Source organism: Hylobates moloch, unplaced genomic scaffold (genome assembly GCF_009828535.3).
Source record: "Hylobates moloch isolate HMO894 unplaced genomic scaffold, HMol_V3 SCAFFOLD_17, whole genome shotgun sequence".
In the NCBI taxonomy this organism is placed as follows: domain Eukaryota; kingdom Metazoa; phylum Chordata; class Mammalia; order Primates; family Hylobatidae; genus Hylobates; species Hylobates moloch.
The window spans coordinates 37,327,020-37,354,083 of NW_026652292.1; the positions used below are offsets into that span (position 1 = coordinate 37,327,020).

The 27,064-nt window shown below is 40.5% G+C and overlaps 1 protein-coding gene across 1 annotated transcript in view; it reads right to left on the reverse strand.

Annotated features, from left to right (window-relative positions):
* Positions 1–27,064, reverse strand: part of MROH2B (maestro heat like repeat family member 2B) — a 64,553-nt gene that overhangs the window by 2,158 nt on the left and 35,331 nt on the right. Inside the window, exons 22-39 of the mRNA XM_032135471.2 lie at positions 23,368–23,394; positions 22,543–22,662; positions 22,244–22,323; positions 18,889–19,024; positions 18,697–18,792; positions 18,348–18,437; positions 17,857–17,977; positions 15,368–15,465; positions 12,546–12,698; positions 9,901–10,058; positions 9,090–9,216; positions 8,415–8,602; positions 7,131–7,271; positions 5,345–5,459; positions 4,593–4,739; positions 4,165–4,347; positions 505–660; positions 43–174 (exon numbers count right to left, since the gene is read on the reverse strand). Coding sequence (XP_031991362.1) covers positions 43–174; positions 505–660; positions 4,165–4,347; positions 4,593–4,739; positions 5,345–5,459; positions 7,131–7,271; positions 8,415–8,602; positions 9,090–9,216; positions 9,901–10,058; positions 12,546–12,698; positions 15,368–15,465; positions 17,857–17,977; positions 18,348–18,437; positions 18,697–18,792; positions 18,889–19,024; positions 22,244–22,323; positions 22,543–22,662; positions 23,368–23,394 — 2,268 coding nt within the window. The remainder of the gene's footprint in view (positions 1–42; positions 175–504; positions 661–4,164; positions 4,348–4,592; positions 4,740–5,344; positions 5,460–7,130; positions 7,272–8,414; positions 8,603–9,089; positions 9,217–9,900; positions 10,059–12,545; positions 12,699–15,367; positions 15,466–17,856; positions 17,978–18,347; positions 18,438–18,696; positions 18,793–18,888; positions 19,025–22,243; positions 22,324–22,542; positions 22,663–23,367; positions 23,395–27,064) is intronic.

Sequence of the window (27,064 nt, forward strand, 5' to 3'; positions counted from 1 at the left end):
TTGTCCTGCCTTTTTTGGAGGCGGCATCTATTGGACACTCACCAGTTTCACACAGAATTGCCTATAGAAATCCCTGGCCCTTGGTAGTTCCTGATCAAGGAGATGGTCTATTACCCCATAGAGTTCCTGGAGGCCCAAAAAGGGAATGCAGACCATCAAGACATCACGGCAAGCCTGGAAAACAGAGTTTTCTGCATCACAATCCAGAACGTTAGGATCTCCTTCCAGAAGGGAGAAAATGCTGAATAGTACTGGGAAAGAAGCAGTAAAATTCAGTGGTGTGAATGGCTTTATAGTCATTGCTGGCACCTTCCCAGTTTCAAGGATGGAAGAGTAAACTCGGGAAGAGATGGTAAGAAGAACCTAGAATTGGAGAAGAGGTTTTCAGGTTCAGTGCTAATGGGTGATTTTAGATCTGGCTCCCGGTGCAGCTAGACCAGGCTTATTGGTACTTCTCAGCCATGGGGAGAGCAGGAGGTGCAGGTGTCTGTGGAGAGCACTTACAACTCCAATCTTGGGGTTGGGATCCCAAAGGTGCAGAAGGAATGATATCAGGCTCTTTTTTATTTCTTCAGCAAAAAAAATCTTCCACCTTCTTCCTGTTAGGGATGCCAGGTCCTCAAATAACAAGATGGCAGTCAATCGCACATCATCCTGCTCCTGTGATGATGAATGCATGTCGTGGTGAATATCCTCTCAGAGGCCATTCCCTGCCAGCACACTCTCGGCTCTCATCCCACCCTTCCCACTTCAGCAAAAGAAGGCTGGAACCCAGGCACTGGACCATCATAGTCACAGCCTCTAAATGTTCCAAGAACTCGCTTTCTTTCCCTGAAGCTTTCTCTCCATACTACATGAGTTTAAAAAACCCTGGGTCTGGGGTTTATGTGATGCCAGAGAGTTGATTTCCATCTTTGAGTAGCCAGTGGGGAAGTGTGACCATGACCACAGGAATGATACACAGGGGTACTCATAGAGAAAGCCAGGGAGGGCTTCTGCTAGTTGTGTATTTTACTTAGTTTGGTTGCGTTACTAGCCTAGAATTATGGGGCCTCTAATCTTAATTGTCCAAGGCCTAGTACTATTCTCCATGGCACCAAATATTTTCTACAGGGATTCCAGGCAGTTTGGGAATTTGGGCCTTGGTTCTTAGAGAGGTTAAACACAGAAGTGCCTAGCTCTACTCTTCAGTATGTGAAGTTATGGAACTTTCTTGTTTTTTGTCCAGGATGGCAGGCAGTGATTTTAGGAAACCAAGAGAGGCCGGGTGCGGTGGCTCATGCTTGTAATCCCAGCACTTTGGGAGGCTGAGACAGGCAGATCACCTGAAGTCAGGAGTTTGAGACCAGCCTGGCCAAAATGGTGAAACCCTGTCTCTACTAAAAATATAAAAATTATCCAGGCCTGGTGGCGCGTGCCTGTAGTCACAGCTACTTGGGAGGCTGAGGCACGAGAATTGCTTGAATCTGACAGGAGGAGGCTGCAGTGAGCCAAGATCGTGCCACTGCATTCCAGCCTGGGTGACAGAGCGAGACTCTGTCTCAAAAAAAAAAAAGGAAAACAAGAGAAAGGTAGTGGAGGAAGATGGCCTCCTATTACCTCATTGGAGTTGTTTCAGAGTTACGACAGGGAAGAAATGAAGTGAGATGAATTTCACGGAAGGTTTTTTATTTTTAGGCCCAGAAAGCTAGTTTAAAATACCCATATGAACAAAAAGGGATTAAAGAAAAAGCAGTCCTGAATAGCAGAATATTACTTAGATAAACAATAAAGTTAATATAGATCTTCTAAAAAAATGATAGCTTGTTGGGAAAAGGCCAGAAAAGCTCAGATGTGACCTTGTATAATGAAAATGAAAGTAGAAACACATTTTTAAGATTTATTAGGAATAAGGTCAGGATATATTTTTTAAAAGATACCTCTTTAGAAAGAGAAAGCTAACCAAAAACAAGGTACCAAAAAGGTAGAGAGACATTTAGTTAAAAAAGTTTGAATTTTGCAAAATCAATGAGCTAATGACAGGTCCAGGAACAATCAACCAATCAAGATGATGAAAAATCAGAAAGAAAAAGTGGCAAAAGGATTTTGGATGCTGGGAGAAACATTAGAGAATGTCTAGTCCAAGGTCCTCATGTTCACTTGAGAACATGGAGTCACAGAGGGTAAAGTGATTGCTCAGGGTGACAGTGTGGGGAACGGTAGCAAGAAGGGAACGGAGCATGGGGCAGCAGCCACATTTTCTGTTCTACCATTTCATTCAAGTGTCACCATATTTTGAAAAGTCTAAGAAAGTATTTAAATATTGAAAGAAACAAAGAAAGAAAACTTGGAGATTATAGAAAGCTATGCTTAATCTACATAAAAATATCAGGGCAATAGATCATAAGTATAAGTTAAATATATTTATGTAAAGATGGCATTACTGGAGAACAAATAAGAGCCAAAGTTTTGTCTAACTTTACTTTTATGCAAACGTGATGGAGTTGACACCTATTAGAGATAAGCAAAGTCTGAGCTAACAACCAGCAAGACTTTAGCACATTTTAACCTTCTCTGATAATACTGAGAAACATTATCTTGACCACAAAATTGTTAAGTGGACTTGTGATTTACTGGAGGCTCAGATCTAAGAGAATTATTATCAGATCAACAACAATCCAGGAGACTTAACAGCTGGGGTTCTGAAGGGGTGACTTCAGCCCTGTACAATGAAGAAAAAGAGTATCTTTGTTATTTTTACCCCAGTAAGCATTTTTGAGGACAAGATAATTAAAAGTTGCTTTTTTTTTTTTTGAGATGGAGTTTCACTCTTGTTGCCCAGGCTGCAGTGCAGTGGCATGATCTCAGCTCACTGCAACCTCTGCCTCCCGTGTTCAAGCGATTATCCTGTCTCAGTCTCCCGAGTAGCTGGGACTACAGGCACGCACCACCACTCCCAGCTAATTTTTGTATTTTTACTAGAGATGGGGTTTCACCATGTTGGCCAGGCTGGTCTCAAACTTCTGACCCCAGGTGATCCACCTGCCTCAGCCTCCCAAAGTGCTGGGATTACAGGCATGAGCCACCATGTCTGGCCTAAAAGTGATATTGGTTAATTGGAGGAAATAGTTGGAAACAAGCAGAAAGACGTTTTCAAAGGCCAGGTCTAGGCTAGCACATAGACAAGAAAAACTGCAAAAATACGAAACTGAAGAATGCTGTGGGCATATATTACAGACTAAAATCTAGAGGTTCATATAATTAGCATGCCAAAATCAGGAAGAAAGGGCAAAATTAAAAAAATAACGGAGCAAAGAAATAGGAAAAGGTTGGATTTGAGAGGTAATATATCCTTAGATTCTATTCAATACTTCTTGAGCCTCATTTAGAGGTCCAACTCAGTCACAGGCTTGCAAAATATTTAATGAGCAGAAAAATTAGGTTTATGATGAATAATGATGGAAATGAAGACTTCTCAAGTCTGCAGACTGTAAGGTAAATAGGTAATCGAATAAAGCCTTAATGTTTATGAAGAATGCACTAGAGAAGGCAACTAGCAGTTTTCCATCTCCTCTGACAATAGCATATGAGGAAGCAGGTTTAGATTACAAAATAATAGGTTTAGATTAAAAATGCATTTTTACATTGATGGCAATGAATAGCCAAAAAATAAATACGAAAATGTGCTTCCTGGAAGGCATAGGGGAAAATGACCCTTCTCTGCCTAGGACTGCTGACTGATCTTTTTTGAAATTGGGATTATGGAGTAGATGAACAGTTGGCAAACGTTTTCTCTGAAAGGCCAGACAGTAAATAGTTTAAACTCAGTGGGTCCTAAGGTCTCTGTAACAGCCAATCAACCCTTTCTGAGAGGTGAGGAAGCTGGGAAATTTATCTACAAACCCTTGTCTCTGATTGTTTGAGGGTCCTTCCCAGGGCATTTCTTCCCCCAACAATTCTGGCTCACCCAGCTTAGACCAATCATGACTGCCAGGCCATGGAGCGCCCTCAGGCAGAGAGACACAGGAAGCGAACCGCTTGCGTGGAGATTGTCTGCAGGTGACCTCTCCGGGGCAGGCCAAGGAATATGGGTGGGAAACTGACAATGTCTTCCGCGAGCACTACCTAAACCTTTTTCTGTTCACTCACTTCTGGGGAGGGAAGTTCCTAAACAGGCTCACTTACATCTTCAAAGAAGGTCCTTATTTGCAGCACTATTTCCTTGAAGTAGAAGCTCACGTCTTGGTCTGTCAGCAGCTCCAGGATCTTTTTTAGGGCCTTCAAGCTTTCACAGACGACTTCGGTGCGAGCTAGGTGATACAGGCCTCTGATGATAGATTCTAGCATTAACTGCTTATGTTTCTTCACCTATTTTGAAATAAGACCTCTTAATCTTGAAAATTGTTCTATGCGTATCTGGAAGAGGGTAGGAGTCCTCAGACAAGAGGACTGAAATTTTGTCAGGGTCACATGTACTTCAAACCAAGAACTACCACTTCAGCAATGTATCTGGATTTCCAATTAATTTTTATGCAACTACTAGGTGTGGGTTAGTAAATAATTATTTCAAAACTCTACTTAAGTGGACCATTTCCCCTTAGAACGCCTTTTACCTTGTGAGGAGCCCCGGATGCTGTGTTGCCGAGCCCTCGGATGGCCATCTGCCTCAGAGTGGCGTTGGAGTCCCAGGCGCTTTGATCCATCAAGCTCAGCACATCTCGCAGATTCCCATGCTTCCAAAGGATTGGCTCCTTCATGAGCTGAAATCAACACACTCCTCCCATTTAGTTAAGGGCGTGGCCCCCCTTCAGAAGAGTGCCAAAGACATCATAAGTACAATTAAAGAGAGGACCCCACTGCTTGTGGAGCGGAGGAGGAAGCCCTCTGGTGAACCAGCAAGACTTGCTGAAGCTGAGCTCTGGATGTGAGCAGCTCACAGGTCAAGCTCACATGGTGATGTGAACCCGCTTACCTGCATAAGAGATGTCTAGTCTCAATGGAAAATGGGGTAGGGAAAACAGGAATGACTGATAGTTTTCCTTCTCTGGATTGGCTGGAATAGTCTTTAGGCCGGAATTTGAAGCGTCAGTACTACAAGGCTTTGTTTCATTCCTCACAGATTTATTGTCCCCCTTTCTCTGCCTTCTGCAAACTAGAGGACAGGAGGTGGGTGAGGTGGTCTATTTTTCCTCTTTCACCCCCTGCTTAGGTACCATATATCTGGCAGTAGCTGGTCTCTCCTCTATTAAAGCCCCCCACTTTGAAGTCTCTCTTCCCTGGTTCCAGTGCACACTGGGCTCCAGACCGTAAGAGAAGTACCCCATGGGGACCCAGTGAGTGTGCTCTGATGGCTGCTCTCCCTTGCCTCAGAGAAGAAAGCTGTGCCAGTTATCCGGTAGTTCTCCGAGGAGGAGGTGAGAGATGAGAGCAGCTGTTCCATGATGTCCAATATGACTCCGTGTTGCCACACTGCCATGCTCCTAGAAAACGCACATTTTAGCAGAGACTTATTTTTCTAAACAATGGAGGAAATCTTAGTCTGTTTGTTCATCAGGCAAGTAATTTGTCTAAAAAGGAATGCTTGGCTGGGGGTGGTGGCTCGTGCCTATAATCCTAGCACTTTGGGAGGCCGAGGCAGGTGGATTGCCTGAGCTCAGGAGTGCGAGACCAGCCTGGGCAACATGGTGAAACCCCATATCTACTAAAATACAAAAAATTAGCCAGGCATGGCGGTGTGTGCCTGTAGTCCCAGCTATTCAGGAGGCTGAGGCAGGAGAATTGTTTGAACCCAGGAGGCAGAGGTTGCAGTCAGCCGAGATCACGCCACTGAACACTCCAGCCTGGGCGAAGAGCAAGATTCTGTCTCCAATAAAAAAAAAAAGAAATAGAAAAAAAAAAAAGGGGATGCTTGATGAAAGCCCACCAAGGCTTAAATTTTAAAATGGCCTATCCAACCGTCCAATTTAAATGTAGTTTGTCTAAACAATCCCATCAAAAAGCAGGCTAAGGACATGAATAAATAATTCTCAAAAGAAGATATACAAATGGCCAACAAACATGGAAAAATGCTTAACATCACTAATGATCAGGGAAATGGAAATCAAAACCACAGTGTGATACCACCTTACTCCTGCAAGCATGACCATAATAAAATAATAATAATAAAAAAAAAACATGTTGGCATGGATGCCGTGAAAAGAGAATACTTTTTCACTCTTGGTGGGAATTCAAACTAGTACAACCACTATGGAAAACAGTGGAGCGTCTTAAAGAACTAAAAGTAGATCCACCAGTTGATTCAGCAATCCCACTACTAGGTATCTACCCAGAGGAAAAGAAGTCATTATACAAAAAAGATACTTGCATACGCATGTTTACAGCAGCACAATTTGCAATTGCAAAAATATAAAACCAGCCCAAATGCCCATTAATCAATGAGTGGATAAAGAAAATGTGGTATATATATATACCATGGAATACTACTCAGCCATAAAAAGGAGTGAAATAATGGCATTCACAGCAACCTGGATGGAATTGGAGACTATTATTCTATGTGAAGTAACTTAGGAATGGAAAACCAAATATTGTACGTTCTGTCTCATATGTGGAAGCTAAGCTATTAGGACGCAAAGGCATAAGAATGATACATTGGGCTTTGGGGGTTTGGGGAAGGGCAGGAATGGGGTGAGGGATAAGACTACACATTGGGTGCAGTGTACACTCCTCAGGTGATGGGTGCACCAAAATCTCAGAAATCATCACTAAAGAACTTATTCATGTACTCAAACACCTCCTGTTCCCCAAAAACCTACTGAAATAAAAAAATAAAAAAATTTTTCAAAAGCTGATTAAAAAAGTGTTCAACAGAATTCTAGGTATGTGAATATTAAATATTTCTTTCAAAAAATAAGTGGAATTTGTCTAAAGATGTTCACCTGAATCATGTTTCTTGAGGTGAGTGGTGTGTGTGGGGCTGATCTTACCATCTCTTCCCACTCCCTTTTCTTTCTTTCCTATTTGTCCTCCTTCGACTATTAGTCCTAAGTGAATCAATTATGCTCAGTGAAGTTGCCTGTATTGCACGCTTTTTTTCGTTTGTTTTTGTTTTTGTTTTCTTCTTTGTATCTGGTTCTAGAAAATGTGCACATTACCTGGCCAGTGAACATACGCCTATGTGATGGGTACTGGGACTGCTGAGTAGAGTCCATAAGTTGTCCCCCTCATCAGATTCCTTTGCAAGGCCTTCTCTCATGGCTTGGGCTTGCAAACATTTTAAAGTAGCAGTTGAAAGCCTAAAGGAGACAGTCAGCATGACAAAACTAAGTTGACCCTTATAGGGAATCGCAAATTCCCAAGTTTACCTTCCCACTCCTCACAATGCTTTCCCACCCCTGGACTAGGGGATGTTGTGTAAGGCAAAAACAGGCAGCGCTATGCTCACATTTTAGCCTTGGGATCCATGGGGACATGCAGATGATGTGGGCCAGCAAGTAATGCCACAAAATCTTGTCAACTCTCCCCCCATAAGAAAAAATAGTCCATAAGAATAAAAAGTGAAAAATACCATATTTCACTGATTCTGAAACAGCATCTCTGAAATCAGGATGCATCTTGCAGTAGATGTGTGTTACAATTGTTCTTGGCCAGACAGTACTTGTGATGTAGTTGCTATTGTCTGTGCATTCACATGTGCTGCCTGATTCAGATATAGCTCTTTATATTACCATCATTTTAGTAAAGTTACATGTATTATTGGAACTATTACTTTTAATGGTAAAAACAGCAATTACTTTTGCACCAACCTAATACGTGTTGAATCTAAATGGTGTTTCAAGTGTCTTTAAAAATGTTGCAGTATAATTTTACATTGGAATGAAAAGCTATGCAAAAGGCAGGGAAACAGAATGATGTGATATAAAATGAAAATTCATACCTCATAATCCTAAAAGAGTTCTTTTGATAAGTACAGAATAAAAATTTTAAAGTTTAAGAAAGCATTGATTCACAGCTTACTTTGGAGTCCTTTTCTGTTTTCTCAATGGTATGCAAAAAATTACTTTTTTTCAGTTGCTGAAGTCTCAGAGTTTATGAAATATGGTATTTATTTTTATTTTTCTTCTTTCCCTGGTGGCCTTGAAGATCACAAGACTCCAGCCTTTCTAGAAAGATCTCAATGATAGAAACCAAAGATAATACAGTAGTTCCTCTAGGAAAGAAAGCATAGCCCCTTATTCTTTAAGTGACTATTCTGTGTAGCTACACTGGATACTGGCTCAAGAAGAACTATGGTGTCATGGCTTAGGGACAGCAGAGCCTTGTTTCTTCATGGACAATGGATGCTATGACAGAAAGCACAGACCCTGACTTCCGCAGCACCACTCCTGGAGTCTGGGATTAGGACCGCTGTGGAAGATGCTTCCTGATTGGCCGTTTACCTGCAGGGGTCTGGGATCTGCTGCTGTTCTCCCTGCTGCATCACATGCCGCCTGCGGCTCCAGGGAGAAGTGGGCATCTTCTGGCCCAGGGTGCAGCTAACCAGCTTCAGGAGGAGAGTGAACAGCTCTGGATACAAGCCGGTGACAGAGGTGCCCATTGAGATCACTTCATACATAGCACAGGCCACCTGAGGGGAGTAAGGGCCTTTTGGTCAGGCAGTCTCATTTCCTCCAAGGCCATCTTCTCTCTGGGCTGATTTTCAACTTTGTTTTCTCCACCAGTAAAAACACACAGAAAAGGGAGGGTTTATTGTCTGGAAATTTCTCAACTCAGGGACTGCCATGTTAGTCCTGTGACTGCCAGGGGACACTAGTCATGTAAAATAAAATGTTTTCAGCATTGGAGTTTTTCAACAAAAAGGGTCCTTTGGATATCTTACAGACTTATCTAGAAATATAGATACATAGATTTTTTGGCGGGTTGATGAGAAATTTGCTTCTAAAAATGATCAGCCACAGACAAAAGTACAGCCATAACTATAAACTGGAGTAAAGTTAGGGTATGAGAGAAGAAGGAGGTGTCATTAATGTGACAGCACCAAGCTCCAGGTGGGGATAGATCATAGAAGACGGCACAGTCTCAGGCAACTGATGGGTTCAGGCTGTCCAACTCACTGAAATTGCCTCAACCCTGGCGATGTCATCTTCTAACTCAGTCTCCAGTTTGTCTATTAAGGCTTGCAAGAGTTTCCCACTGGAGGCTGGCTTTTCAGCCAGCGCCTTCCACAATGTCTTTGTGTCCCTAGGGTGGCAAAGCAGGAAATTGGTAGATAAGGCACAACCCCTCGGGCTGTAAGCTTTTCCATCTGACTCACTCTAAAATCACATTATGACTAATCACAATTTCAAGGGCAGATGGACATGCTGCCATGCCTGGGGATAAGAAAGATGTTTTACATAACAATTCAGCATTCTAGCCTTGGGTTACGGAACTTTGGCCGGGCGTGGTGGCGGGCGCCTGTAGTTCCAGCTACTCGGAGAGGCTGAGGCAGGAGAATGGCGTGAACCCGGGAGGCGGAGCTTGCAGTGAGCCGAGATTGCCCCACTGCACTCCAGCCTGGGCGACAGAGCGAGACTCCGTCTCAAAAAAGAAAATAAAAATAAAAATAAAGTCCACTAAGATGGGAACCTCTCATGTAGGTGCATTCTAGGCCACCAGAAAGAGGAGAATATTCACTTTTTAATATTCTCTTATTCCTATGGGGTATTGTTAAAAATATTATTATGCAATACATATATATCTTACATATATGAAAAGCACTTGGAAAAACATTACTTGTGATTCAAATACCAATTGTTAAATTGTTATTCAGATGAGCTATTTTCAACCTTTGTTTGCTGTCTTGCTCTCAAACCATAAATCCCTCCCCAGTGCCTTTCAGAGAGGCCTTCCCTAGGAGAAGGAATCAGTTCAATAAGGATCTACCTGTCGAAGGGCAGAGGCTTCTGTAAAAGGTTGACAACAACTGTATCCATATGAAAGCTGGCTATCTGGGAGATGGCTTCTAGCATGAACTGAAAACTTTCTTCTTTTTGTCTGAGGACTGGCATGTGATGGTAAATTGTGTCTAAGATCTCCAATAGCTAAAGAGAAACAAGCCAAGTCAAACATTAAGTTGCCATTTTCCCTCTATGTGAATGACTCAGAGCAGGTACCTGTCATGGATGGGCAGCTGATGAATTCTAAATAATGTTAAAAATAATAATTGATTTCACATGTGGCCTATTTCTCACTCGGGAAGTTTATTCGTGAATTGGGTATTTGTTCCTAATTAAATTTAGGAAACATTTTGTGAAAGGGTGTATTATGACAGGTGCTGTGTTTGCCATTGTTGGAATTTACCAAAGATGAAAAAGATGTATCCCTTTTGCAAAAGGAGTGAGTGATCCAATAAAGAATATCAATCACAGACCTAAAGGCCTGTAGTCAAAGCAGTCTATGGCAAATGGTATACATGAGGTGCATACAACCGAGAGGGGAATCCAGGAGGAACTGAATCACATTGGAGGGCCATTTGGTTTGGGTCTTGAAGCATTTGTAGCAATTTCAAAAGGCAAGGTGGAGACAGATGGTGGGGAAGGGCATCCTTGTCAGAAAGAAGAACACAGATAAAGATGTAAAGTTATAAGACATGAGAATAGGTGGAGCACAGAGGATTTTTAGGGCAGTGCAACCACTCGGTATGATCTTATACTGGTGGATACATGTCATTATACGTTTGTCAAACCCACAGACTGTACAACACCAGGAGTGAACCCTAAACCCTAAAGTCCATGGAACTGCGGACTTTGGGTGATAACGATGTGTCAGTGTAGGTTTACTGATCGTAACAAATCTCCTCTGGTGGGAGATATTGACAGTTGGGAGGCTGTGCGTATGTGAGGGGAGCGGGTAGATGGGAACTGTGCTTAATTTTGCTGTGAACCTAAAACTGCTCTAAAAAAATCAATTTTTTAAAAATCGTAGGAACATGGGCATAAGAAAATGCTGAGATTTCTAGTGTAGGAGAATGGTTCAGGTTGGAGTGCAGAGGGTAATAGAAGAAAGATGACTTGACAGAAAAGATGAACCCAGATCTCAGAGCACTGAATGCCACCTTTAGGACTTTGGATGTTAATCTATGGGAAGTAGGGAACGATATCATACATTTGGATTTTTGACATGGACAAAGGCATATATCTATGTTGAAGTAACTTTGCTTCTAGTAGACATTTCTCTCTATTATTTTGGATAGACATTTAAGTTAGACATTTATTTTAAATATATTTTCTCTGAATTATAATTCCTTAGTTATAAATAGCCCCCATTTATGATTACCACAGATTCCCAGGTCAATGATGCTTGGAGAGGATTTAGGTCCCTATTGTAAGCCTTTAACTATTGTGTGAACAACTGTTTATGCTCTACACACAAATATATGGGCGTTCCACATTTAGCAATTTTGGCTGTCCCATGTCTAGCCCAGTGCCTACCACATAGTACGTGCTCAGTAAATGTTTTCAAAAAGACTTACTGAAAAGTAATTAGCACAGAGGTAATTTTCAATGCCCTTAACACAAAAGCTGTGCTTTGGAGAGTTTTTAAATTGAGGGTAGTTGACTGGACTATAGGGACAAGAACTTCTTTCTCTTACTCTCTTTGAGTTGCTTTCATTTAGTTAAAGATTTTTTCCTTTTTTTTTTTTTTTGAGACCGAGTCTTGCTCTATTGCCCAGGCTGGAGTGCAGTTGCACAATCTCAGCTCCCTGCAACCTGCGCCTCCCTGGTTCAAGTGATTCTCCTGCCTCAGCCTCCCAAGTACCTGGAATCACAGGCGCTTGCCACCATGCCCAGCTAATTTTTGTATTTTTAGTAGAGATGAGGTTTTTCCATGTTGCTCAGGCTGGTCTCAAACTCCTGTCCTCAAGTGATCCACCTGCCTTGGCCTCCCAAAGTGCTGGGATTACAGGTGTGAGCCACCACACCCAGCCCATTTTTTCCTTCTTATTAATGTTTGAATAACTTGTATTCTATTTTTGACTTCAGAAGAGAAAAGAGAGGCATCTCCATTTGGAGCTCTTAACCAAGCTTCCTGAATTTAAATCCTGTTCACTCTGCTTAACTCTCCAGCTGGGAAGAAGAATTGAGGACTTTCCCCAATCCAGTGGCAGCCTTGCTTATCAGACAATAAACGCTATGGGGTGTGGGAGAAAAGCCTGAAGGGTAGCAGTGAAATTAGAAACTCCTGCCCTTGGTGGTTGTCTCAAAGGCATCCACATGGTCACTCTTATCCTTACATCTCTAACAACCCAGTTTTCCATCATCCAAATGGCCTTGGTTCAGAGCTGCTTCCTCTAGCCAGAGTGAGACAGTTTGAAAAGCTTTTATATTAAAAGACAAGAGAGGCAATTGAGACAGGGCCTGAACGTGAGCCTTGTTGTTAAACACGCAGTGTAGGTCTCTAATGAGGCCTCTTGAGGTTGTGCAAGCCTTTGCATGCTGCCCATCAGTGGACAAACAGAGGCGGTGGCCGACTTGGCATTTCAGAAGTGATAGAATTCTGTTCAGTTGTAAAACTGGCTATCAGTTCACCTGATCTTCCAGAGCAGCTCCCTGCTCCTTCAGGACGGTGATCATCCATATGCCACAGGCCTTTGTACAAGTGGGGTTGAGGCTCTCCAGACCATCCAGCATTTCCTCTAGGAACATCAGAATTTCTTCATTTGGGATGAATTTACCGACAATCTGAAAATGCACCCAGAAAGATTCGTGTAATCAACCACCCCATTTTCTATCTAGATACTTACAACATGCTGTTGTGGTTTGTTTTGGATGTTAGAAGTCACTGAACTTTTCAACAGTTTTGACTGAGGCCACAGAAACTAGAGAAAATACTAGAACAGGACATAGACATGACCTTTTATTACTAAGCAAACTTTCCATGGAGTTGCCTTTTTTATCACTTCATATTTATTGAATCCTAAGCCTGCTAAGGCAATTTCCTCTCCAAGCCGAAAGTTACAGCATACTGCATAGGGAAAAATAATGCAGAATGTTTATATAGCAATATGTACATTATAAAGTCCTTTTACATACATTCATATATCATAGAAACATGTCTTGAATCTGCCACATAATACCTAAACCTTGAGAATTCAGGAAAATCTATCAATATGTATTAAGTACCATGCTGAATACTCAGGTGGTGGACAGTGTACATATGGAGTATTGATTCTTATGAGCCTTGTTTCTTGCTCTTCTATATTTCAATATTAAGAACAGTCCATAAAAGGTCAATAAAATGGAAAAACTTTGCAATTGTTGTCTCTAGGTACAAGAACTATACAGAATGCTTGGTTGATAGCAGTGTGTGAATTTGAGTGTGTATGTCTGTGTGTGTGCATTAATGAAAAAGGGGTGGGAAGGCAGGTGAAAAGCTGGTGTCTGAATGAGTTCCAGGATCATTATCTGGGGATTTAACTAAGCAAGATGGTAATGATTATGAGTTTGTAGACACTAGAACGTTCCTATTTACAATAGTCTTCCCCTTGCACTAAGTGGCTGGATGATGTTGAGAAAATACGAACTCCTTTCCTTGAATATTTGCACATCCAAGCCATTTGCTGAGTTATTATGGTTCCAAGATGAAAGGACTATACCATGGCTACCATTCTATGTAACTCTAAATGCTTGCCTGTTGTCCAAGCTTCATGGTTAGCTGTTTTGTCTCACAGTGGGACGGATGTTGATTCAGGAGCAAAGGAAGGAAGGGAACTCACGTTTTTGAGCACCTATTATGTGTCGGGCACCTTTTAAGGCATTTGACATATGTTCCCTTCCTGTCCCTCAAATGGCTTCTCTGTCATTTGCTGATCAATTACTCGTGTCTCTGCTACAGCCACCTTCCTTGTTTCTAATTGCCTCATTTGATAGCTGGAGTCTTGCAGTTTCCTCCAAACTGACTTCCCTAATTTTGCTCTTAACAGTCTACATTCAAGTCTCCACATAGCTGCCAGAGTGGCCCTTCAGAAATGTAAGTCTGGTTGTGTTTTTCCTCTCAGAACCACTGTCAGCCTAGAAGAGGCATTTGCACACTAGGAATATGAGCTCCGTCCTCAAGATATTTCACTTCTCTCTGTAAGTATATTGTCATAACATACTGATTTTGCGGGATCCTTTACTGCTACCTGTGGAAAATTGCCATAACGCCAACATAAATCTGTAATGTCTACATTATGAATGATGTAGTCTTACGTGAGGGTGCCCTTTTGCATTTCAAAATTGGCGTAATTATGTATAGTGGCCTGACTCTTCTCAGAACCCTCCATTGGCTTTTGATTTCAAATAGAGCAAAAAACAAGTTCCGAACACCGCATGTTCTCACTCATAGGTGGGAATTGAACAATGAGAACACATGGACACAAGAAGGGGAACATCACACACTGGGGACTGTTGTGGGATGTGGGGAGGGGGGAGAGATAGCATTAGGAGATACACCTAATGTTAAATGATGAGTTAATGGGTGTAGCACACCAACATAGCACATGTATACATATGTAACAAACTTGCACGTTGTGCACATGTAACCTAAAACTTAAAATATAATAATAATAATAAAAAAAAGAACAAAAAAATCAAGTTCCTTAAAAAGGCCCAGAAGGCCCTTGGATCAGCCTCTGGTTATCTCTTGGGATCTCATTACCCCCTCTTTCTACACTTCAGAGGCTTTGCACTTGCTGTTTTCCCTCTTCCTGGAATTCTCTTTTCCAGATATTTCCATGATTATCTCTTTCAGGGTGTCCTTCTCCAGAGGATCACCTCTTACCTCTTCTTTATTCCCTTTCTTGACTTTATTTTTCTCAGTTATCGTTATCTGATATTATGCTTATTTTTTGGATTTCCTTTACTAAGATGCAAGCTCAGTGAAACAGGAATTGTGTTTTCTGCTTTCTTAGTGCCTAGAATAGAGCTTTGCATATGGTAGGTGCTCAGGAGAAGGGAGGTAAGTGAATGCATGACTGAATGAGTGATTAAATTGATTGGCCAGTCCTCACAACAACCACAAAATGGTCTTTTGTTTTTGTTTCTTGAGGATGAGGAGACTGAACTTCAATCAGTGCACACAGAGTGCATCTGATTAACTCCAAAGCTCTTGTTCTTTCTACTCCAACCTACAGCATCCCACATTTTGGGGAAGGACACTTGGTCTACAAAGTTTCCCACCATATCATAGAAATGATCAGTAATGAGTGTTGACTAGGCATGTGTACTCTAAGTTAGAAAATGACAGGACCACGGGTCCTTCATTCAGCTTGAATATCTATCTTCTTTTGCAGTGGGGAGTATGTAGCTTACTCATTTGGAAATCAATCCAGAATCTTTACATCCCCTGGCCTCTCCTACATATTTATTACCTTAGCTATTTTAGAAGAAATCTTGATCTGAACCTGCACGTCATCACTTTCCAGCCCTTCCTGCAAACCCTGCAGTCTTTCCACTTCCAAGTGAATGCCTAAAATCAACAAAGGGAGAAATGTTTAAGTGTTCAAAGACCTAATAGGGGTTGAAGAGGCTGGCTATATTTTGATATGACACTGAATTAGCTGCTGTCTGATGAGATGGTGAACATAAGTGCTAATACATACTGAGTGGTTTCTACATGCTGGGCACCATGCGAATACTCTGCATACAACAATCTCATTTATTACTCATCAACATTATCTGAGGTAGACTCTCCTGTTCTGTTCTTGGTTTTGCAGATGAGAAAGCGGGGACAGAGATGTGAAGACATTGCCCAAGGCACACGGTGAATAAAAATAGGAGAGTCTGAATTTCAGCCCTGGTCTGTCTGACACAAATGCCCAGGTTCCAACTACTCTGCTATGCTGCTGTCTCTCTTGGATTTCTCTTCTTCAGTGAGCTCCCTCATTGGGGAAACTGAAAAGTAATTATTGTAATGAGAAGTTTACATCAGCAACTGTGTAAGTGGTTGTTGATATCAATTTATAAATGCAGACTTAACCAATAAAGATTTTCTGTTTATTATTTGAATGTATATTAATCATGGAAACTAACACACGAACCATTCTATGGAAGGCAGCCTAGCCCAGTGGGACACATGTGGACTTTGAAGTCAGATGCACCCGAGCTCAAAGCCCAGCTACTCTACTTTCAGTGGTCCAAGTAACTGAAAACTTCTTAATTTCAGACTCCCCCCTTTCAAAACTAAGTGAGAAACGTCCACGAGTATCGATGGGTATTTAATTTAGTATCACACTTGTTATTTGTGTCTAGTAGGTGTTTTAGCAATACATGTTCTTTCTCTTCACCCTGCTTGTTTGGTCCATCAGCGAAAATGTTGATGTAAATTATAAAGTGTGGGAGTTCTATTAACAAAGAGTGTTTGAGGACCTGAATTTTTCATATTTTAGGAAAATGAAATGGGCTAAAGGAAAAATAGGTAGAACAATAATAGAATCAAAATTCCTTTCTTCCTATGAGTTCCCTACTGGCATATTTCTGTTATTACTGTAATGGTTTTTTTTTTTTTTTTTTTTTTGAGACAGTCTCCCAGGCTGGAGTGCATAGGCTTGATCTCAGCTCACTGCAACCTCTCCCTTCCAGGTTCAAGTGATTCTCATGCCTCAGCCTCCCGAGTAGCTCGGATTACAGGCATCCACCACCACTCCTGGCTAATTTTTTGTATTTTTGGTAGACAATGGGGTTTCACCATGTTGACCAGGCTGGTCTTGAACTCCTGACCTCAAGTGACCCATATGCTTCAGGCTCCCAAAGTGCTGGGATTACAGGGTGACCCACCACGTCCAGCCTGGAATGGTTCTTTAGTTCTCACTTCCTTAATTCTATTTTTTTCCTGACTTTGTAAAAACCTATATCCTTAATCAATTATCTTCCTATATCCCAAAGGACTTTTGTACCTACTTTGACTCTGCTGAAGAGTTTTTTCTTTTCTTTTGACTGACTATCTCTCTCCCCCAACCAAATCCTACCTTTTGGCTTTAACACACTTATAAAATGTGAATATTGGAACTGTAATATCTCTGTGTCCCCAGCATTAAAACAGTGCCTGACACATGGAAAGGCATTCAATAAATATTTTGAATACCTAAAAGAATGATGTGTAGAACATAGGCAGGCATGAGGTGGCATTAAGTCTAGACAGTTTCTGGCTGCGTCTACTCTGCAGAACTGCACACACACAATGTACGGCTGTCCTTGGTGAACCATGGACTCAATTAACCTGGACAGGGAGCCCTGATTATTGGTTTCAGCCTGAGACGGAGGTTTAAAAATTCCTAATATTTTGTGGTATTGACAGTTATTCACATGTACTTGGAGAGCAGGAGGAGCTCCTGCTCTGAAAATTTCCACAAAGTTCTGTCTCTTAGAGAGCTTTGAAAGGCACTTAGTACCATGATAATAGTGCAATTTTCTCCTGAAGAAAACCATGTGATAGAGGAAGCATTGCTAATATGCCCAATTGCTTAGTGATTTAAATCGGAGACTCTCAAAACATTTTACCTGCTTTAATGGATCTTTATAATGCTTCAGTGTTATTATCTCTGTTTTAAAAAATGAGAAAACAGAGCCACTGAGGAAAGAAATACTTGTTTCAGATCTAGGAGACAGAGTCTGTGATATAATTAAGGTATTAAAACAGAAATTGCTGAACTGGAGAGGGAAGGAGAAACAGAGAGAGAGAGAGAGAGAGAGACAGAGAGAGAGATGGGGAGCGGAGAGGAGAGGAGAAAAGGAGGAAAATGAGGAAAGAGGAGAGAGGAGAGGGGAGGAAGGAGAGAGACAGGTGTATAAGGAGAAAAGCGGAGAATAAAACAAGATGGGTTTCTTTTCTTCATTTGTGGGTTCCCCACCTTTCCCTCACCTTTTATATAGAACAGACCAATAGTCGAGCTAGCAGCCGCCTGACGGATGGTGGGCAGGGTATCACAGGAGTGAGGAGCCAGGAGTCCAAGCAGTGAACCGATTTTAAAGTTCTCTGGTGCCTGCAGAAGAAAGGAGGCACCCAATTGTGATGGGGTAGCTTGGTCATATCCCAGGACATTCCCAACACTGGATCTCAAGTCTCTTATTTTCTCTCTGCAGGTCCTTAGAATGAAATTTGATCTTGCACTTTCTCCTAAAAGATGCCTATTTTTAAGGGCAGTGGAGAAGTAAGCATGCATGTAAAGAAAACCCAATAGCTCAATTCGTGTGAGTTGCACTCTGAAGTTAGATCTCTCTCCAAGAGTGCTCCAAAAAGCACTTCACTCTGAGATGCAAGATCCATCATGCAGGAGTTTTGGATTCCAGAGGTCTCAGAGATACCTGCTGTTCACAAGCAATAAAGTCTATTCATTCTAGGGGATTACTTACCTCAATATCATTTGTCAGCACTTTCGCGGTGATCTGGAAGGCTCTTTCTCTTTCCCACTCTTTTTGTGAAACAAGCCACATTCGGAGAAGCTGTTGGTCAAAGAATAAATGTTCTTTCCTTAGTATTCTTCATATTCACCTAGTTTCATATTCTCTCTTTCTGTCTCTGCCTCTTCTGTGACAGGGTGCTCACCTCCCCACAAACAATTTTTAAGTAGATGGCTGTATGTGGGGTGTGGGTAGGTCCAGCTGGATGTCTTCATGTGAAGAAAATGCAGGAGAGTTTGGAGTGGACATTGAAGAACGGTTAGGCAGAACGAGAATCAGTTTGAGTGGAGGCTCTACTCACATTAAACATTTCTTGACAGTCCTCTGCATTCACATTATCCCACATCATGGTCTTCAGAAGTTTTCCTAGGGCATCCATGGATCGTTCATAGAGAAACTGAAATCAAATATGTGTGTGTGAGTCTCAGGCTGGGGTGAGAAAGTAAGGTCCCACTGCAGATTGTCATCCTACTTAGGCCTCTCTAGTGCATACTTGAATGTGCTCCTTGTCCTTGTCTGTCTGGCCTTCACTTTTCAGATTTTCCAGAGGTGGAAGGGGCAGCAGCCTCCGAATATTCTCCTCAAGAATGTTAAGGTGGTCTTGTAGTGAGAGCTGAGGTTTCAGTTTACTGAAATGAGAACCAGGTGGAGGAATGGATATTACAGTGACCATCAGAACATACCCGGTGGAGTTCCCAAGAACTGCCAATCACATCTGACCATGTGACTAATGTGTCACATTTTCTGACATGTTGGGATGTTGACAGAGGTGGTGACAGGAGTAGGGAGAGATGGGATCACAGAATCAGACTGCACTGATGAGCATAGTCAATACGCCTCCATTCTTTAGATTAGATTGATGAACAAATCATCACTCACTTTGTGTTCCTTAACACTTTATTATATGATCTGTGACAGCATTACCTACTTGTTTTCTCCATCTTGTGTGTGTGTGTGTGTGAGAGAGAGAGTGAGAAAGAGAGAGACAGAGAATGACAGAGAGAGATATGTATCTCCTCAACTAGATTGTAAGTCTGCAGCAGTGACTTTTATCAATTTCAAATCTAAAATAAAAGTTGAAAAAAACAAAACAAAACAAAAACTTTTGTGCATCAAAGGATATAATCAGCAGAGTGAAAAGGCAACCTATTAAATGGGAGAAAATATTGGCAAATCATATGTCTGATAAGAGGTTAATGTCCAGAATAAATTTAAAAAATACTATAATTAAACAAGGAAACACCAAACAACTTGATTTTAAAAATGAGGAAAGGACTTGAGTAGACATTTCTCCAAAAAAAGATATACAAATAGCTAACAAATATATGAAATGATGATAGACATCACTAATCATCAGGATAATGCAAATCAAAACCACAAGAAAATACCACCTCATACCCATTAGAATGGCTATAAAAAACAAAGTTTTGGGTCACAAAAATCAATATACACAAATCAGTAGCTCTGCTATATACCAACAATAATCCGTTTTACAACAGCTGAAAAAAAATTAAATACCCAGAAATATACTTAACTAAGGAAGTGAAAGATCTCTACAAGGAAAACTACAAAACACTGCTAAGAGAAATCATAGATGACACAAAGAAATGGAAACACATCTCATACTCAAGGAAGGGAAGAATCAATATTGTGAAGATGCCCATACTGCCCAAAGCAATCTATATATTCAATGCAATTCGCATTAAAATACCATCATCATTTTTCATAGGATATAGGAAAACCAATTCTAAAATTCATATGGAATAAAAAAAGAGCCCACATAGCCAAAGCAATAGTAAGAAAAAAGAACAAATCTGGAGTCATTACATTACCTGACTTTATATAAAACTATAGTTACTGAAACAGCATGGCACTGGTATAAAAATAGGCACTTAGACTGATGGAACAGAATAAAGAACCGAAAAATAAAGCCAAGTACTTTTAGCCAACAATATGCATGTACTTAACAATACTGAACTGTACACTTAAAAACGGCTGATTATAAATTTTATATCTTATTTATTTTGCCACAATTAAACATTAACAAAAACTAAAAACTAAGAAAAGTATGATGTTTGTGAAGAATTGGTGATAATGTGGAAATATGTAAGGTGAAGTTAGAAAAAGCAGGATGAAAAATCATATGCAGAGTAGAATCTCAACTCTGTTATAAAGATGGAGGACTATAAATAAAGACTTACAGGAATGTATTAGCACATTTTCACAGTGCTATAAAGAAATACCTGAGACTAGGTAATTTATAAAGGAAAGAGGTTTAATTGACTCACAGTTCCACATGGCTCAGGAAGCCTCAGGAAACTTACAATTGTGGCCAAAGGCAAAGGGAAAGCAGGCACGTTTTCACAACGCAGCAGAGGAGAGTAAGCATGTGAAGGAGGAACAGCCAAACACTTATAAAACTATCAGATCTCATGAGAACTCACTCACTATCACGAGAACAGCATGGGGGAAACCACTCCCATGATCTAATCACCCCACTCCCTTGACACGTGGAGATTACAGGTCTCTTCCTCAACATTTGGGGATTACAATTTGAGATGAGATTTGGGTGGGGATCCAAAGTCAAACCACATCAAGGAAATAGACCAAAGTGTTGGCAACAGAGACACTATGGGTGGTTTTTATTATTTTTAAAAAAATTTTTGTGATTTCCCAATCTTTACAGAAGACTTCTTTTTCTTTTTGTTTCTTCCATCTTTTATTTTAGGTTCAGAGGGTACATGTGTGAGTTTGTTTTATGGGTAAATTGTATGTCATGAGGATTTGGTGTACAGATTATCTCATCAATAAGCATAGAACCAGACAGTTTTTAAATTCTCACACTCCTCCCAACCTCCACCCACAACTAGGCCCCAGTGTCTATTGTTTCCTTATTTGTGTCCATGTGTACTCAATATTTAGCTCTCACTTATAAAATTAGTGGTATTTGGTTTTCCTGCATTAATTTGTTTAGGTTTATGGCTTCCAGCTCCATTCGTGTTACTGCAAAAGACAGATTTTATTCATTTGTATGGCTGTGTAGTATTCTATAGTGTAATGTATCACATTTTCTTTATCCAGTTGACCACTGATGGGCATCTAGGTTGATTTCACGTCTTTGCTGCTGTGAATAGTGCTGCAGTGAACATATGCATGCATATGTCTTTACAGTAGAGCTATTTATATTATCCCCTGGGTATATACCAAGGAATGGGATTGCTGGGTTGAATTGTAGCTCTCCTTTAAGTTCTTTAAGATATACTCAAACTGCTTTCCACAGTAGCTGAACTAGTTTACATTCCCAGCTGCAGTGTATAAGTGCTCCCTTTTCTCCACAACCTTATCAGCATCTTTCTTTGAGTTTGTAGTAATAGCCATTCTGATTGGCGTGAGATGCTATCTTATTGTGGTTTTAACTTCTATTTCTTTTACTGCAGGGTGAAAATATTATTTTTAAAATGTGCCAAAAATTATTTTCTTTTTAGGTTTATTGCTGCTAACCAACTAGAATGTGATTAGGGCTTTCATAAGATCTTAATTGAAAGATTAAAATTTGCCTGGAGGCCAAGATCTAGAAAGAGGAATTTCCTTTTGCAGAGAAATTTTAGTCCTCATATATCAATACATATAATTCCTCTGAGTAGCTCTTCAGTCTCTGTCAGTCCTCAAATGACCAATTTCTCAGCCAGATCCGTAACTCTTTGGAAGGAGAAAAAGCCCCAGTTTGAAGCTCCCATTAATGAACTGTGTTCAGTTTTGGGAGTGTGTACTGAAGTCTGCACTAACAGATGTTAGTTGATCAGGAGGAGGATAAGGGAGAAAATACAGGTAGACAAAAAATTATCTACCTGAGATATCTAATGGCGATTAAGGCTTTCCACCGAATAGGGCTAGCTAAGGAATCCAGGGGCTCGCCTCTAATGAAGTCCTGCAACATAAATAAGGAGATTAAATGTTTCAGAAAGGCTCAGGAAAGTTACCAGATGCAGCTGCAACCTCATCGGACCATTGGGTGCCCTGGGTCATAAACAAGGAAGAGATCTGTTATGTGGGACTGGTGAAGTCTATTCACTTTTTAAAAAGATAGTCCTGAACTCTTGGTAATTGAATACTCAGGGCCTTTCTTATTCCCTCTCTGCACACTCACCAGCACATAACCAATCAGCATCTCTTTGTAGGAAAACTGGAACCCCTGATCCTCAGCATCTTGGACAGCAATGCCAATCTCAGTGATGCTTCTTGTGAAACTCATTTGCAGATCCATGTCCTAAAGCAAAAGCATTTATAATGCAAGTCAAGGTCTAAGGCACCACACTCAGGTCTATTAACATGTGACCTAGCTTTGAAATATGTTCCCAGACAGGAGTGAGAATCTTTGCTTCCTTTGCCATCTCTACTCCAGACTAGGGTCTAAGTCACAGGGAAAGTGAGAAACAAAGGCCACTTTTCCTCCCTACCACCCACAATAGAATGAAGGTCCTCTAGAGCAGTGGCTTTCAAACCTTTTTGACCATAAACAACAGTAGGAAACAGTTTACAATTCCACCTAGTACCTATATGCCCCAAATATGTTTAATATATAACAGAAATAATAGTTACAGTTTTTATATGTAAAGTACTATGTTATTTCATTAAAGAATTTTTCTGGTTGCGACCTGTCAAATTGATTTCATAGTCAACTGGTGGGTCACAACCCAAAGTTTGAAAAATGTAGCTCAACTTCTAAAGACCCTGGAACCAGAATATAGTTCCTTGTTCTGCCCTGGATTAGGATCATGGATTCTGACTTCAGAATTGGATTGTTACGTGTTGGAAACCTTTCAACTGGAATCAAATCAAAAGGACATCTTTGCTTGGCACACTTCAGGGGGTCATTATCTATCTATCTATCTATCTATCTATCTATCTATCTATCTATCTATCATCTATCTATCTATCATCTATCTATCTATCTATCATCTATATCTCCTACCTTGTTCATCACAGACATGCCCAGAACCTAAAAAAAAATCAAAGGCAAAATTAGATACTCAATGAGTAGCAGTCAGAGATACACCCAACCCAACAAAAGGACCCACCCATCAACCTGAAGGACAATAGTAAAGCAGGAGGTAGAGCCTTGCCAAGGGGGGTCTTGCCAAGGGGAGCGGGGCAATTCACTTCTTCCATTTTTAAAGTAAGATCTTGTACATTTGCAGAGTCTTTCCCCCAGGTGAGTCATGAGTAAGCTGCATAAGGCAGGGTAGAGACTTCGAGTCTTGTGTTTTCAGCCTTCACAATTAGTTTAAAGAGGCTCAACAGACATTGGTAAGGAAAAAGGGTAAAGGCTCTTAGGGAAATGAGAAGTGAAAAACTATAAAATGAAAAGTCAAAGGGCAGCTAACTCTGGAACTGTGGGTACAGTGAGTTCTGCTATAACATTTGTGTTGAAAATGCAGATTTGTTCCAATGAGATTGACATACTGTATCAGAGAATACTTTTAGTACATGCTAAATTCACATTTGCTTGTGTGCAGTTTCCTCTGTGAGAGGAAAGGTGCACAGTTGAACTGAGCCACGTAGGAATACTCAAAGCACACACATGCACACACCCCATGAATCTACCAGCTACCTCAGTCTACTGTGTGCTATGATCCTTTCCCATCCAAATCTGGTATTACAACAGTCCATTAGATTTCAGATAACCCTCATTCCTTTTACCATTTCATAGGAAGTTCCAACTTTCACAACTGACTTCAAGTGTTTCAGGGTAAAATGCCATTTTTTGGGTAGCATTTCAGTATTTTTAATTTTTTTAAAAAAGATTCCTATTCACTGGCAAAATGAGTTAATAGACAGGAAACCCTAAAAACTCTACCAAAAGGCTGCTGGAACTGATTAATGATTTCAGTAAGGTTTCAGGGTACAAAGTCAATGTACAAAAATCAGTAGCATTTTCATACACCAATAATGTCCAGGCTGAGAGTCAAATCAAGAACATAATCTCATTTACAATAGCCACAAAGAAAATGAAATACCTAGGGATACAGTTAACTAAGGTCATGAAAGATCTTTATGAGAACTACAAAACACTGCTGAAAGAAATCAGAGATGACACAAATACATGGAAAAACATTCCATGCTCACAGATAGGAAGCATCAATATTGTTAGAATGATCACACTGCCCAAAGCAATTTACAGATACAACGGTATTCCTATCAAATTATCAATGTCATTCTTCACAGAATTAGAAAAAAAACTATTATAAAATTCATATGGACCAACAAGAAAACCCTAAATAGCCACAGCAATACCAAGATGGAAGTATCATACTACCTGACTTCAAACTATACTATAAGGCTATAGTAATTAAAACAGCATGGTGCTGGCACAAAAACAGACACATAAACCAATAGAACAGAATAGAAAACTCAGAAATAAAGTCATACACCATATGATCTTTGACAAGGCTGACAACAACAACAAAAAAGCAATAGGGAAAGGACTCCCTATTCAATAAATAATGTTCCTGGGATAACTGGATAGCCATATGCAGATAAATGAAACTAGACCCTTACCTTTCACTATGTATCAAAATTAACCCAAGGTTACCTTTCACTATGTATCAAATTTAACCCAAGGTAGATTAAAGATTTAATTGACAAGTGGGATCTAATTAAACTAAAGAGCTTCTGCACAGCAAAAGAAAATATCAACAAAGTAAACAGACAACCTACAGAATGGGAGGAAATACCCTCAAACTATGCATCTGACAAAGGTCTAATATCCAGAATCTACAAGGAACTTCAACAAATAAACAAGCAAAGAACAAACAACCCCAATAAAAAGTGAACAAAGGACATGAACAGACACTTCACAAAAGAGGACATATAAGTGGTCAACAAACATGAAAAAATGCTCATCATCACTAACCATCAAAGAAATGCAAATCAAACCCACAATGAAATACTGTCTTATACTGGTCAGAATGGCTATTACAAAAAAAGCAAAACAAAAACAAAAACACATGCTGGTGAGACTGGGGAGAAAAGGGAATGTTTATACACTGTTGGTGGGAATGTAAATTAGTTCAGGCACTGTGGAAAGCAGATTGGAGATTTCTCAAAGAACTTAAAACAGAGCTACCATTCCATCCAGTGATTCCATTACTGGGAATATACTAAAAAAATGGATCATTTTACCAACAAGACACATGCACTCATATGTTCATTGCTGCATTATTCACAATAGCAAAGACATGGAATCAACCATGGAGGACTGGATAAAAAATGTGGAAGATACACACACACACACACACACACACACACACACCCCACATTTATACATAGATATGGTTTGGCTGTGTCCCCACCCAAATCTCATCTTGAATTCCCATAAGTTGTGGGAGGGACTTGGTGGGAAGTAATTGAATCATGGGGGCAGGTCTTTCCTGTGCTGCTCTCATGATAGTGAATAAGTCTTATGAGATCTGATGATTATATAAGAGGGAGTTTCACTCATCATCACTGGCCATCAGAGAAATGCAAATCAAAACCACAATGAGATACCATCTCACACCAGTTAGAATGGAGATCCTTAAAAAGTCAGGAAACAACAGGTGCTGGAGGGGATGTGGAGAAATAGGAACACTTTTACACTGTTGGTGGGACTGTAAACTAGTTCAACCATTGTGGAAGTCAGTGTGGCAATTCCTCAGGGATCTAGAACTAGAAATACCATTTGACTCAGCCATCCCATTACTGGGTATATACCCAAAGGACTATAAATCATGCTGCTATAAAGACACATGCACACGTATGTTTATTGCGGCACTATTCACAATAGCAAAGACTTGGAACCAACCCAAATGTCCAACAACAATAGACTGGATTAAGAAAATGTGGCATATATACACCATGGAATACTATGCAGCCATAAAAAATGATGAGTTCATGTCCTTTGTAGGGACATGGATGAAACTGGAAACCATCATTCTCAGTAAACTATCGCAAGGACAAAAAACCAAACACCGCATGTTCTCACTCATAGGTGGGAATTGAACAATGAGAACACACGGACACAGGAAGGGTAACACCACACTCCGGTGACTGTTGTGGGGTGGGGGGAGGGGGGAGGGACAGCATTAGGAGATATACCTAATGCTAAATGATGAGTTAATGGGTGCAGCACACCAACATGGCACATGGATAGATATGTAACAAACCTGCATATTGTGCACATGTACCCTAAAACTTAAAGTATAATAATAAAAATAAAAAAATAAAAAAAGGAGGGAGTTTCCCTGCACAAGCTCTCTTCTCTTGTCTGCTGCCGCATGAGACATGCCTTTCACCTCCTGCTGTGATTGTGAGGCATCCCCAGCCATGTGGAACTGTAAGTCCATTAAACATTGTTTTCTTCCCAGTCTCAGGTATGTCTTTATCAGCAGAGTGAAAATGGACTAATACAGTAAATATACCATGGATTACTATGCAGCCATAAAAAATAATAAAATCGTGTCTTTTGCAGCAACATGGATGGAGCTGGAGGACATAATACTAAGAATTAATGCAGGGGCAGAAAACCAAATAAGTGTGAGCTAAATATTGAGCACATAATCATGGGAACAAGACACTGTGGACTATTAGAGGGGGACAAGGGTAAAAAAAACTAACTGTTGGGTACTATG